This window comes from Accipiter gentilis, chromosome 6, assembly GCF_929443795.1.
Source record: "Accipiter gentilis chromosome 6, bAccGen1.1, whole genome shotgun sequence".
Lineage (NCBI taxonomy): Eukaryota > Metazoa > Chordata > Aves > Accipitriformes > Accipitridae > Astur > Astur gentilis.
The window spans coordinates 43330385-43344317 of NC_064885.1; the positions used below are offsets into that span (position 1 = coordinate 43330385).

At 44.6% G+C, this 13933-nt stretch overlaps 1 protein-coding gene across 1 annotated transcript in view; it reads right to left on the reverse strand.

The window, feature by feature from the left end:
* Window positions 1-12900, reverse strand: part of GMPS (guanine monophosphate synthase) — a 31390-nt gene extending 18490 nt beyond the window's left edge. The window contains exons 1-5 of the mRNA XM_049802446.1: window positions 12761-12900; window positions 6577-6758; window positions 2868-2982; window positions 1213-1310; window positions 55-158 (exon numbers count right to left, since the gene is read on the reverse strand). Of these exons, the coding sequence (XP_049658403.1) occupies window positions 55-158; window positions 1213-1310; window positions 2868-2982; window positions 6577-6758; window positions 12761-12787 (526 nt within the window). The 5' untranslated portion in view covers window positions 12788-12900. The remainder of the gene's footprint in view (window positions 1-54; window positions 159-1212; window positions 1311-2867; window positions 2983-6576; window positions 6759-12760) is intronic.
* Window positions 12901-13933: the final 1033 nt, after the last annotated feature.

Sequence of the window (13933 nt, forward strand, 5' to 3'; positions counted from 1 at the left end):
TAATGAGTACTATCAAAAGACAGTTTCAATTTTGTCAAAAGACCAAATAAATACCTGCTATAATGTTCCCAGACTGTGCAACCACTTTGAATCCATCAGCTACTTTATCCACACTATCTCCGTGAGTGAGGAGCACAAGCTCTTCCTTCTGAAGGCCCCTAGACAAAGATTAAAAACTAGAATCAATTAAAAAAATAACAGAGATGAAATCAATTAAAAAAAAGAACAGAGACCTAACTACCTGCATTTCCAAAAGAAGCCCTTAGGGATCCCAGTAAAAGCAGATCTCGTCTGACTAGGCACATTTGAAATATATGCAGGATTTCCTTCCCAGAAACAGTCATCTCCAACTCTGAGATGCCTCTGTTGGAAGCTACATAAGTTCTTGTACCATACATCCTTCATGCAAGAAGTGATTTATCTTAATTCAGAAGGGTGGGAGTTTTTATAAACATGCCAATGTGGAAGTATCCCCTCTTTGACACGTAGAGCCATCTAGTGTCAATCAGGACACTTGGAGTCCTTTTTATTTCAATGAAGTGAAGTTTTCTTGCTCAAAACTACATGTTTTGAGGACAATTTTGGCACCTCAGACTTTAGGCAGTGTATAAAGTTCTGCAGTAGCCCTACAGCAGAAAGTTAATAAAATTGGAATGCCAGGTATAAATAAACTGTTAGAATTATTACAAGGAACTTGAGAGGCATTGACAAACTACCAAGAAATCTAATTCTGGTTTTATAAAACATCACAAAGCAATTTTAAAGGAAGGAAGAAAATGAATGGTTTCAGATTTTCTATTGCCTTTCAAAAATTGGATGGTGCCAACCAATACAAGAGTAAGGCACTGCACAGGAGAAGATAAGAGCTTAACACAAAGATTCTCATGCTGTGGTACAAAGATTCTCATGCTGTGGTACACTTTATGGTGTCTCAATGAAGACGTACTACTTTGAAATAAGGGGGTTACACACTATTCCAAGCAAATATATTTGCATTTCTAGAGTCAACTGAGAAATTATGCCTAAATATTTGTTTAAGCGAGTAACTTGCTTACTCATGGACACAGCTATAAAAGTTTTATGAGAAATTATCAGACAAGCATGGGTGCAATGTCACTATTTTATTTAAAACAAGCTTCCTCTCACATCCAGACACCAATTTCCAGACTGGTATTTCCACTATTGTTTTGATAACTTAAAATGCCTACATACCTGAACAGTGAACATGTATTATCCAGAGTAATGCTGAACACTCCATCTTCTCTAACACTCTTCTTGTGCACCGTACCTCCAAATACCTTATTCATCATCTGTCAAAACAAAAATACTACATGAGAAAGTACCACTTTATACCTCAGTATGCCTATGACTGACAACAGCTCTAGCTCTCCAATACATACCAGCCTAGTTTTTCATGATTATACTCATTTAATATATTGTTTTGGAAATGATAAGAATTCTCTTCAAAATTAACCATAGTCCTGTATTAGGCTCTTTCCCTTCTGCTGACCTTCTGTCAGCATAGCTGGGGACCACTGCCACGCGTGAGCAGCAGAAATCCACAACAGCAGACAATAGGCAGAGATTTGAAAAATTATGCATATTCAATAGTGTACATCTACTTGCACTACTGCTCTGCAAATCAGCTGAGTATCTGAGGCCAGTTATCACAAAAACAGTTAAGCTGCTGAACAAAAATCTGATTTATCTATTCTTAAGTTAAGGGCCCTCTGAGAGGCTTAAACTTCTCAAAATCTGGCTCCTCAGCTCCAGAGAACCAGTCGAAAACTTGAGTCTATTCCCTCAGTGTTATTTTTGTGACTCTTAATAATCCTTGCTATATCAGAGTAGTAAAATTCTCAGCCAGGTTTTTTCTTTCTAAAACCTCACCTTGTTGTTTGGAGTTGGATATCTGCATTTTAGATTTCAGAAGTCTTAAAGATTTTTTTCCTTCCAAATGTAACTGGCAACTTAAAAAACATTTTTAGAGTTTCACCTTCCAACTACTTTAATCTTCAGAGATTTACGGCTTCGTTTTAGACCTAGTTTGATATTATCCTTACTGCGCTTGACTGATTTCAATCTTTTATAATGAAGTAGTAGTGCATTAATACACAGACTTGATTCATTTCCGTAAAGTCAGCTTTAAGGAACTCCCCTGCTTGAGGCTAGCTAACGTGGTTTTCAATTTGCTTGGCATTTTAAGGCACATTTTAATATAACACACGTTTCCTTTTAGAACAGGGAGTGCCAACATTGTTTCCGTAATTACCCGCCTTTCTAAAGGAGTTTTTCCAGCCATTATTCAGCACTTCTGAAGGCCTAATAAATCACTAACCTGGGAAAAAAACCAAGATGCACAAGCAAAAGTCGCACACCTAATCCATCCTTTGTCTCCTTGGAAGTTTGTTTCTTCACTCAGCTCAGATCTACTAGATCACTGCAGGATCACTACTAAGTCCTAAGGTATGTAAGTGTTGGGGGCGGGTTGGGACGGGGTCTTAAGCACTCTTAAGAACTATGCTAGAAACATTACACGCTTGAAAACAAAAGGGGAAAACTACTTCGCTTGTCTACATGAGGGGCACATTTTCCAATACCAACTAGACAGAATTAGTTAATGACTGCCAGGTTACATTTATTGTGACAAAAAAAAGCAAAGAGAAACCATTTCTGCTACTGATATGGCAGAGCCAAGAGAAGAATACACAGTATGCTCAGTTTACCAATTAGCACTTTAAAAATATCTTTTGCATACATGGCATACTGCTTATATTTGAAAGGCAGGTCCTTTATCAGTTCATCTTCAGTTAGTATCAGAAATGAGGCCTAAAAGACAGCTGTAGACAAACATTTCTCAACAGCACCTGCATGCCATAGCAGATTCCAAGAACTGGTTTTCCTATTGTAAAAATTGCTGGGTCGAACCATGGTGCATCTTCTGCGTACACAGAGTTTGGTCCTCCAGATATAATGATAGCTCTGCAGACAAAAGATAAAGAAAACGTTAACCCAAATATATTGTTTACTTTAAAATCTATTTACTTTAAATATTGACATTGTCTCGTAATGCTCTTAGAACTCTATATATTCTAACATAAATTTTAACACACATACCCTAACATATAGCTTAACTTTGCTATGCTACATCTGTCAAACCCAGCAGCTTACCAGAACAGTATTTCATCAGTTTAAACAAAGTCAAATATAAACCATCTTAAAAAGTGACTGTATTTTAAATTCCTCATAGCCACGTATCAACTACGAGAGAAGCACGATAGCTAGGATCAAATGCAGAGTATTAGCGTTAAGATATATATACTTCGTGACATCTGTGCCATCTGGAGGGGAGTTGCATTCAAAAAACAGCCTCCAAATTTCTAGAGCTGCTGAGAAAATGTCCCTTAATCCACCCTGATTACGAAATGAAATGGCATTAGCAACAGGTTGTGAATTAGAAGTCCAATACATGCAAGCATGTATGGTTTGAAGTTAACATTTCACACTATAACACAAAATTAAATCTTTTCAAAGGGGAAGAGAGAACTTTTGTAAACCATGAAGATTTGCAAGATTGCAAACTGCAGAAGCACCGGCCAGTGGGACAATGGTTTTGGCCTCGGCCCAGGATCGAACACGGTGTACCAGACCTTGGACTCATGTACTGTTTATTTCACAGAGAACATCAAATTTGTTATGCAGAGCAAGAAATGCAAAATGGGACGAGAGAGAAGGTGCATACACGGAAATAAATGCATCTACTAAAGCTTTCTTCTAGCATTATTTAGTGTTTGTCATGCAAGTACTGACACAATAGGATTTTTCTATTTTTAAGCAGCAGAAATGGGCAGTGTGCTTACAACATCTGCACCACCAGCAGAAATAATCATATAATAACAAGCCCACGCACCGAACACCACCTCTCAACTGCAGTCACGCAGGGTACCTGCTCCCACCAACACACAGCTACATCTCCCCTGCAGCCCACCTCCACCTCCCCAGCCCGGGCTCCTCATTTCACCACAAAGGACGAGGTGGAGGGCAGGATGGGTGCACCCCTCAGAGCCAAAGCACAGCGGCTTGGGAGTTGGAAGCAGCATTTATTTCTTTGTATGTTGGGATCTACAAGTGGGCTTTGAATAAGCATACAACTGACACAGGTGTAATTTTACACTGAACAATCTTGACAACTAGTACCTGCTGTACATGTACAGGCACTTCTGTTCAAGTCGGAGACATGATGAATTTTTCTAAACCCAGACGCTGCTAGAAAGAGCCTGAAAACTCTTAATGCCTGGTGGTATTACAGCTTATAATAATTCCACATACAAAAGCATTTATTTGCTTAAGTGCCATATGTATACAACACTGTTTAATATTAGAGGAAATACAGCCACACCTACAAATCAAACATTCTTAAGAGAAGTCAAAATAGTTATACACTGTCCTATTCAAGAAGCAGAGTCTTAAAAATCTGCTTTTTTCCATACCAATTAAAATCCCATGGAATACAGAAAGGTTATCCAATGTGCCCAAGTATTAAAGAAAAAAATTATTAGCTGAGGGTGAGAGAGGAACCTGCATCTTCTCAACTGTCCAGGAGAAATTAAAACTAGCATGGGATGTAGATTTTGAGAGTTTTACTGCAACACCATGTAATTGCTTACATACCTTCTTGCATTGGTATGAATATATCTTTCTCTGCTTTACCTTAAACCACTTCCAAAACAACCTGACCTAGCTTTGGAAAGCCTGTCTGCAATGGATTAAAGGCACATCAGGAACCACGTCAAAATACCAAGAGTAAAATGCATGCATTGATACCCCAACCTCAGGACTCACGCCAGAGCTCAGACAGTGCCAGAATTCAGCCTAACACCAGTGGAGCCCCTGGCTGTGGCACCTCCTCGGACCAGGATCTTGTGGAAACTGCTAATGCTTATGTCACATTTAGATGAAACTTCTCACTAAAGATTGTTCTGAAACTATGAAAACTGAGGAGCTGGCTTTTTAAACGCAACATGTAAATACAATTTAGAAAAACGTTCAGTCTTGCTGCCCATCTCAAACGTTAGCACAGACCAAAGTGCAGCTCCTCGGCCCATCCAATGCACGAGCTGCAACAAGGACCTGACTATTCCCATGGCACGTGGAATATATATCAAAATCTTGCTGTAAAACCACAAACTCATTTTTACAGTGGTCACTAAATAAAGGCACCCAAAGGCTGGTGTCAGTATTTGTTGAGCTTTCCTGGATGCAAATGATTGACTGAGACTGTGGACACAAAGCTTATTGACCAATCTGGGTAACCAATAACCTGAAATCACTATCATAACCTTGAAAAGTGACCTTTTGAATGAAGAGGTTTTGCCACATTTTAGAGAGCAATTATTTGGAATGAAAGTCTAACAGGCCTAATCATGAGACTTTGAAGAACCTTCAACTGGGGAAAACAAAAGGGGGAAAAGGTCTTCCCAGTGCTGCAAACCCGCATCAATATCGCACAGGCCTGAGACAAAAATCATCAAGATCACTAGTACTGTGACCTACACCTCAAATCCAACACACAGGAGATGCAGGAATTCTTTTTAAACCAGTAATTAGGTATGTCCATCTTTTAAAGACCTGCTTGCTGGAGAATTATAAACAATATCTGACAAGAGAAGGTATTTTTCAGAACATTTCTGAAGGAGAAATTCTTCACACAACAGCTACCTGATAGGTCCAGCAGCTCCTGGGTTTTCCGTTCTCTGTGTTTTCAGAAGGGATCAATAAGTTCCTATTTGACTTACCAAAATACACTGTTTACTGGTTCACTAATTATCATTGATTAGAAAAATGCAATTCTGCAGCAAAGCACTGTCTTATCTGTTGTCAGGCACAACCGAGAAGCACACATGCACCATATTTCTGGATTTATACCAAACTGACAAGAGAGGTGTGTGATGATTTGTAGACTTCAGGGTACTTATTTTCCCCACACACAAGAGAAGCATACCCTGATAAGCCTAATAAAACAAGAAAAAGAAATGTACAAAGTACTAAATTGTGAAACCTTTTCTTGCTGCAAACGAGTGGTAGTTTCAGTTAGTATTTTTAGTTGCTTCCCAGAAACAGCTTGGCATGATTTACCACAATATCTTCAGTATCCAAGTCACTTAAATTATTTTTTTTAAATTCAACTAAGAAAATCATTTTTAGAAACTCAGAAAACTTATTTTCTTGATTAATAGCTACCCTAGTTTAACAGGTAGAACAGCAACATCATCTAAATTTTGGCAGATACATATTTAAAATGCAATCTCTTAAATTACACTTACAAATGGAAATGATTAAAATGACATTAAGAAGCAAATATACAAAATTTCTATTACTGCACAAGTTTCCCCAGCAACACTCAGGTGTTTCTGTGGATAAGCTAAAGATGCAATCATTAAGATCATTACAATGAAAGCTATTGCACGTAAAAACCCAGGCAATTACCAGCTCTGCCAACATCCACAAGATACCGTTAGACTGAAAGGGGAGAACAAGCAGAACATCCAGGCAGAGACATCGCAGCAAAGGACCTACCGAAACCCTTGTTCTCTGATTGCAAAGGCTGGTGTTTCCAACGGGAAGATCTCGGACTGGACGAACAGCTCGCGCACCCGACGATCTATGACTTTCCCGTACTGCGCTCCGGCATCCAGAATGACGACGGCTCCCTCGTAGTGGCGCTGCCCATCCTTGAGCTCTCCTCCGGCGTTCTCCGGCTGTGAACATCACTCACGTCAGTGCTTTATGGTGACACATCACAGACTGCAGACTTTAAGCCACATCTCTTAAACAACTAACACCTGCAAAGCTTGCTGAGGTTGCCTATGTGTTAATTTACAATTAAAATGATAAAGACTAGCAGAGAAACTTCTAAATGAAAAAATCCTCACGTTTATAAGGACCAGTAGATGCATTGGCAATATAAAGGGGCTATGCATTAACACACAGCACATCCCTCCCAAGCAGCCACACAAATGTGACAACCCCATCTCCCAAAACACACAGGGTACAAATGAGGGAAGAAAAATGCTAATAAGCTAATGAAGGCAGAGCTTTCCATAAGAAGTCATATGCCCTGTTCACTGCTACAGCCACTCCAGCTTTTTCCATTTTACAGTTCCTTATAAAACCCAGCACACCCTATGATAATTAAGAGCATGTGCCTTTTTCTCAAGCAAAACAGGACAGGGCAAAGTCAGAAGAAAAATGTTTTTCTCCCATCACACTGCCTCATATGCTGAACTTTCACTTAACGTTACCTCCTGGCGAGAATAAAAAGGAAAAATTGAGAACAAATGTCTCTGCTAAATGGTTTTACAAAAAACCCTAACTTTTGAATGCAGCATTCAAGCAGATTGCACATCAGAACAAAGCAATGGTTCTCTTTGACCCCGTCACATTTGAATTGGTTGGCCAACTTCAGCTAAATCTGAAAGAGGGCTAGAAAACACAAGGACAAGTTTCTTCTTTTTTTAAAATTTTTTTTTTTTTAAAGAAACTGTGAAAAGAGGCAGCTATTCCATGCAAGTGTCCTTGTCGGAATATCTTCAAGGAAGAACGTGAACACAAGCGCACTGTAAGACACCAAGAAATTCATGCAGAAAAAAAACTGCTGCTTAAAGAAACTGCTTACTTTGGGAGTGTTTTTCCTCTTAACTTACAGCTTACGCTGTTTCCTTGCCAATGTAGTTAGATGAAGGAAAAACTGGGAAGGGTTTTACTTCAGCAAACACTGCCTCAAAATACACCTTGAAGCTTATGACCGTTTCAAGTTTTAATTACGGCATGTTGGAGCTGTTCTGCACGTCTGTACCAGGCAACACGTCCTTCGACCTGGGGCTCGCAGGAGGTTCCCACCGCTGCTGCTCAGGCTCCAAAGGAAGCTGGGGCAGCCTGCAGTATGCCCCGGTATTTCCAGGTGGGTCGGATAATCACGCCCACATCAACCACAGGTCATTCTGGAGGAGAGCATCATCCTGCTGGGACACATTCTCCCCAACAAATACACAGCAAAGGCTGTCTCTGAGTTTTCTTTCTCAGCTACCAAGAGACACCTCAGATAACCATCTTCAAATTAGTCAAGGAAGGCAAGCATGCTGGAAACTTCCGAAGTTCACACTAGCTGGAAAAGGTTTTATCTAAATTAAAGGACATAAGCAGAAAAAACAGTACTAAATCCCTCAAAAGCCTAAATCCAGGTTCAAGTCAGTTACTTAATTTCTTTCCTTCAGCTGGTAGTTGAGTGTGCCTGATGGGGAGCTCTTAATGACTTTTTAGTCTTGGGTTACACAACAAAAAGGGGCACATGTTGGAGGAGAGCAGACTTCAGCAGCAAACACCCCTTCAAATCCCCTGGTCAGATGGAGAGAGGTCAACAGAACTGTCTTCTCTTCCAGTGGAAGGGAGGGAATCACTTTTAGAGTAATTCTGGGCATTTTCACCTAGCAATTTCTAAATTAGCAGTTCTTGCGAGAAAGACCAACATCCTTATTCTTTCCCGATCCCATCTTGTGGCAAACACTATTCCTTGCAGTGCTATTTCTTATTAAAAGTCTTCAACTGTTTCAGAGCATGTGCTATAGCTTGTACCATGAAGGGACAGAGCTCTGCAGCCCTCTCTGCTTAGTGTCTGAGATTGTCCACTTCCACCTACAAGAGACCAGGGTGGGACGTAAGCAGTCCCCTCCAGACCCCTGGGTACACCACGGGTGCATAGCCAGCCCTTGCACAGATGTGTTCCACCTGCCAGCAGTGCTACAACACACTATACCCCAGTGTTTCCCAACCTGCAGACCACCCCTAAGAACCTGCAGAAGGAGTAAGAAAGCAGTTCAACGCTGTGAAGGCAGCTTTTACACTTTACAATAAAAAAGACTAAACCCAAGTTATTGTTGGCATCAGCTCAGCTGGACCGAAGGCTGAGCATTTACATCTGTAGCTAGTAAATAAATCTGATTTTCAGCACCCTACCCTGAAGGCACCGAGCTGCTTTGAGCAGTAAGGTGTAGTCAGCTGGGCCCAAGCAACAGCTCTGGAGGGGGAAGACATGCACGTGAAACAAAAAGAGCTCAAAGTTACATTGGCTGTAGTTTGAGAAATGTTGCGTAAGGTGGCATAAGTAGGTCTGTATCCCAAATGAACCTGCACCTTCCTTCCTTCTCCTCAGCAAAAGCAGGACAGTGATAGATACCCCTTTGTCACAAGAACAAACCGGACAAGCCTCTGCGCTGCAGTCACCCAGATGCAAGCACTGGGCTCTCGAACTGGCAAACCCCTTCACTGAGCTGCCCCTGCTTCTTCACTCTTGCCATGTATAGCATCATTTTGCACAATGATCAGAGGAACGCTTTCACAGATAACTGCATCAACATTAAAATTACTTCTTAGCTGTTTACGTGGCCCTGAAAGATGACTCTTTGCGGCTTCAAGTAATAGCTCATTGCCCAAGTTTCACTAGGAGTCCTTTAATACCCTCCCCAAAATCTCCAAACCCAGCCTAGAAGGTTTTTCCTTAAATGATGCTAAGGGCATTTGGGCAAAAATCCAGTAAAAGCACTGCATCCATCAAGCAACACAGATCTCCTTACGGGGAACACATTAAGATGAGCAAGGCAACATGCACCTCACCAGAAAAACAAATTAAAAAATCATTCAGTTGGTGGCCTAATAACTCACTGCTCCCTTAGATGTGGGCTTAGAGTAAACTACAGGCTAAAATAATTTTCTCCTAGTACTACACAGAGCATTGCCCACTGTCCTTTTCTCCTGTAGGCAACCTTGCAGCACCTCCCCAGTGTACGTCCATGCAAACCCCATCCGGGAGTTAATGCAGGTGACCATTACCACACGGACTGCGTCACAGGAGTTTTTGTACTTTACTTTTGAGCTTAAGTAGAACTGTAAGGAGGTTCAGGTCTGAAGAGAGCCCAATAGAAATGCTACCGTAAATCACATGGAAAAAGAGGAAGGAGAAAGGCGGTAAGTCAGTACAGGATCTGGCTTTATTTATTTAAAGGCACAGTTCCAAGGCTAGAGATTTTGAACCCAAATTTAACAAGGGAAACTTCATTTAATAAAATCAAAAAAGGAACAGATGCTGTCAATGTGCAGCCAACAAATCAGTTTAGCTTGTGCGTTTGTGTACCATACGCATGCCAGGAGAAAGATGAAGAGGATACCAGACAGCCCAGCTCCTGCAGGGACAGGGTTTGTGGAGCCAGCACCTCTTCCTAGTGGGGATTCTCCAGTTTCTAATAAAAGCTCTTTTTCCCCTCAGTAGGGGTATAACTAGAGTTCCTTGTCTTCTCCTGGTCTATTTTCACAAAAATCTGGAGAACTTGCTATTTTTGAGAACTTCCATCGAAGCTGGTTTGACAGCTGTCCAAGGCGGTTTAGGCGTTGGGGCACAGCAGACAGAGGCACCGTTCTGATGTCCCGAGAGTGGGACTAAAAACAGAACGGAACTTGTGCACGCCAAGAGAAAAATGGGGGGTGAAAAGTCTATATTCAGCTAATTTAAATCACAAGTCACCCCAAAACCCATGTCATACGTGAAGAATTCCTACTGTTCTCTACGACTGACGAAACAAAGTGATTACACTATCAAAACGCTGTATCTCCAGACTCCTGTTTGCCCGCTGTTTCACAGACCCAAGACCTGGAACCGAGGTCCTGAGTGCCACCTGAACCATATCGCTACCTCTGACTGCACTGCCATGGCAAGGGTCAGCCTCGATCCATCATTTCAGCTCTACCACTTGGTAACACTGAAAGAAAAAAAGCTTCCATTGCTGCTGGGTTGTTTTTTTTTTGGGGGGGTGGGGGGGGGTGGGGAGGGGGTGGGGGGGTGAGGGTGTCAAAAAAAAAAGAAAAAAAAAAAAAGAGTTCTATAACAAGCTGTGGTAGGAGACCTGCCATCAGGCTTGCATTACTAGCTAAGGACACCACATATCTTATTCCTCTGTGTACCTACCTAGTGCTTTAAACTAAGTCTGCAGGTTCCTAACAGCTCAATTCTGCAGAATCAGGGAGTTTCTCAGCATTTCACACACCCACACACTCGCAGAATTTTCATTAATGCAATTTATAAAACTGTTATAAAAACACATTAACATACAGAACAGTCATATTCTGGAGTACCAAGAAACACCTGGCAGAGCCCGGTCTGCAGCAGTGCTCCCCTCTGTCCGAGCCCTCAGCCCTGAGCTTTCACCCACACTCATAACTTAGGACAAGCCTAAACCAGGAGCCTTGATCTGGCACTTTCAAGCCAGCACAGGTTTTACAAGAGTTTAATTGTTTCCCTGTGGTATTAAAATTAAGCAGGTATAAGAACACTTACTCATGTTTTTTTCAAAGTGTAACAGGAAAGTAACTCCTTCAAACTCAGGCAATCCCCGAGACTGATACAAGAGCCCCCAACCCGTTATCTCAAACGGGCTTTAATTTACATAAGTTGCATGCAGATTTCCCATGGCTGCTGGGACCTGGCCCCCTGCAGAAACCGCTCTCCTTAGCTCTCGTTACCCGCTTCCTGCAGAGAGCGGGGTTCGTGGAAGACGAGCTTCGCGTCCTCGCACAGTTAGCTCTGGGTGCGACCACCCCAGAGAAAAGGAGCCCTTAGGAGCAGCCCTGGCCAGGAGAGGAGATCGTGTCGATGGTCAGGGAAAAGCGTGTCAGAAAACGTAAGTAGGGACCAACCGTGCACTTAAAGAAACCCCTCAGGGTCACGTTTTCTTGCAAACTAGATAAAAAGTCTAGAAGGCAGCTTTTATCTTACTACAGGAGCAGCTTGAGCCCGCTTGCAGGGTTTTGGTTCAGAAGTTGCATTGTCAAGAAAAAACTTCAACTTCACGATGGCACGAGTCATTCTATCACGCCGGCACACAACAGCTACGCCAACACACATCTCTTTGGCCACCGTCGCTGCAAAACGGACACGGGGCGATGCTGCGGGAGCGGCACGATCCCAGGGAGGGGGGTTCACCGGGACAGGGCCAGCGGGCCCTGCACGAGGGCTGGTGTGGGCAAGCCTGCCCGCTTCTGCGGCAATTAAGCGAAGCGACTTTTCTCCCAAGCTGGCTGAAGGAGCGACCCTTCTCCCTGGGATGTGACGCCCCGAACGGTGTGGCTAGCTGCCGGGGAAGGTGCTGGCCGTCCCCCCGGGGAGCCCCGTTTCGGTTTTACCTCAGAGATAGCACAGGCCGTGCAAGGCACCGAGCAGACCAGGCCCGGGCAGGCTCGGCCACACCAGTAGCCAACATTTTTTTTAAAAAAAAACCAAAAACAACAAACCCTATCAAAATCCAGATGGCGAAATTAATTCATTTCCTCAGAGCAACCGCTGTGGTGACCGAGAGAGCAGAGGGAAGCGCGGCGGGAGACAAGGGGGGGGCTGAGGGCAGGGGACGCGGGCAGCTGCCCACCCCGCCGGTCCCCACACCCACAGCCGCCCGACCCCGCTCCCCGGCCCGCCGCCGGCCCTCGCTCCGCGCCTCAGGGCCGCCCGCAGCCCCGGGGGAAGGCCAGGCCCCGCCGCGCCATGTGCCCGTCGGCCGAGGCGGCAGCCAACCCAACCCAACCCAGGCCGGGCCGGGCCGGGCCGGGCCCGGCAGCACAAAGCGGGGCCTGACGGCGGACAACGTCCCGGAGCGGGCCGCCGCGGCGGCGGTAGCGGCGTGGGGGGGGGGGGGGGGGGGAAGAAGCGGCGGACACTGACCTTGGCGTCTCCGTTGCAGAGGGCCATGGGGGCTGCCGGGGCGCGGCGCCGCCTCCGACCGGCGGGAAGCGGCGGGCGGGCGGCCCCGAGGTGGGGAGAAGGGAACGGGGGAAGGGGAGGGGGGAAAAGAAAGGGTCGTGAGGAACCGCCGCCGCGATGAGCTAATGCCGCCCGGCTGCGCCTCCGCCGCGGGGAGGAGGAGCCGGCCCGGCCCGGCCCCGCTCCGGCGGAAGGGGAGGAGCGCGGTGGCCGGGCGGGTTTTGGGGTCAGAAACCGGGATTGAGGGGGTTTGGGGGTGCGCAGCGGGTCACGGCCACCGGCTCGGGGTGGGTTTAATGCCCCCGCGCTTCCCCCCCCCCCCCCCCAACCGAGCCCGGCTTACGGGAGGTGCCGGGGCTCGCTTCAGTCCGTTTTAAGGCTAAAAACGCAGGTCGGGACCGAGGCTTCGCGACGAGCGTTTTTATCTGTGCGTCAGTATTGCCTGGGATAAAGCGCACCTTCTGCTTCTGCTCGGGTGGAATTTCTTAAAAAAAGATACCGAGGGAGGTCATGGCACCGACGGCTGTCTGCCGGTAACGCTCCCGACACGTTTTGGGAAACCCTGCTCAGAGCTTTTAAAATTATTAGTCTTTGCACTTAAAAGAGGAAAAGTGCGAGTACGAGAACTCGGGTGGCTCCTGGAGTTGGTGTCGCCGTCGGATGCCGAGCAATTCCGTCCCAGGGATAATACCAGCCTGCAGGTTTTGTGCTAAAGGTTTTAATCGCGTTATGGCTGCGACGGGTCTTTCGAGAATAATAATAATAATAAAAATGGAAGAATATTTCAAGAGTTAAAAGGGGAAGAAAAGCGAGACACACAAAATGCGTTTCTGATGGTCTCGTTGTCACGTAACTGTATAAATAACGCGTAAAAGAACGGCGGGAAGAAAAAAAGAGTAACACTCGCTTACCTCGTTTCTTACTGATTATTATTTCTGTTAGTACGGGAGAGCCAAGAGCAAAAAAAATAAAAAAATAAAAAAAACAAAACTTAATTTTTATTATTCACCTGCTGTTTACCGACCATCTAACAAGGCGTTTTACCGGCCGGTGGCGGGTGCCCGCTCCCCGCACAAGGTCTGAAAGAGCCTGAGGGGCCCCGAACACCGGCAGGGCCGGGCTCCCCGCAGAGGC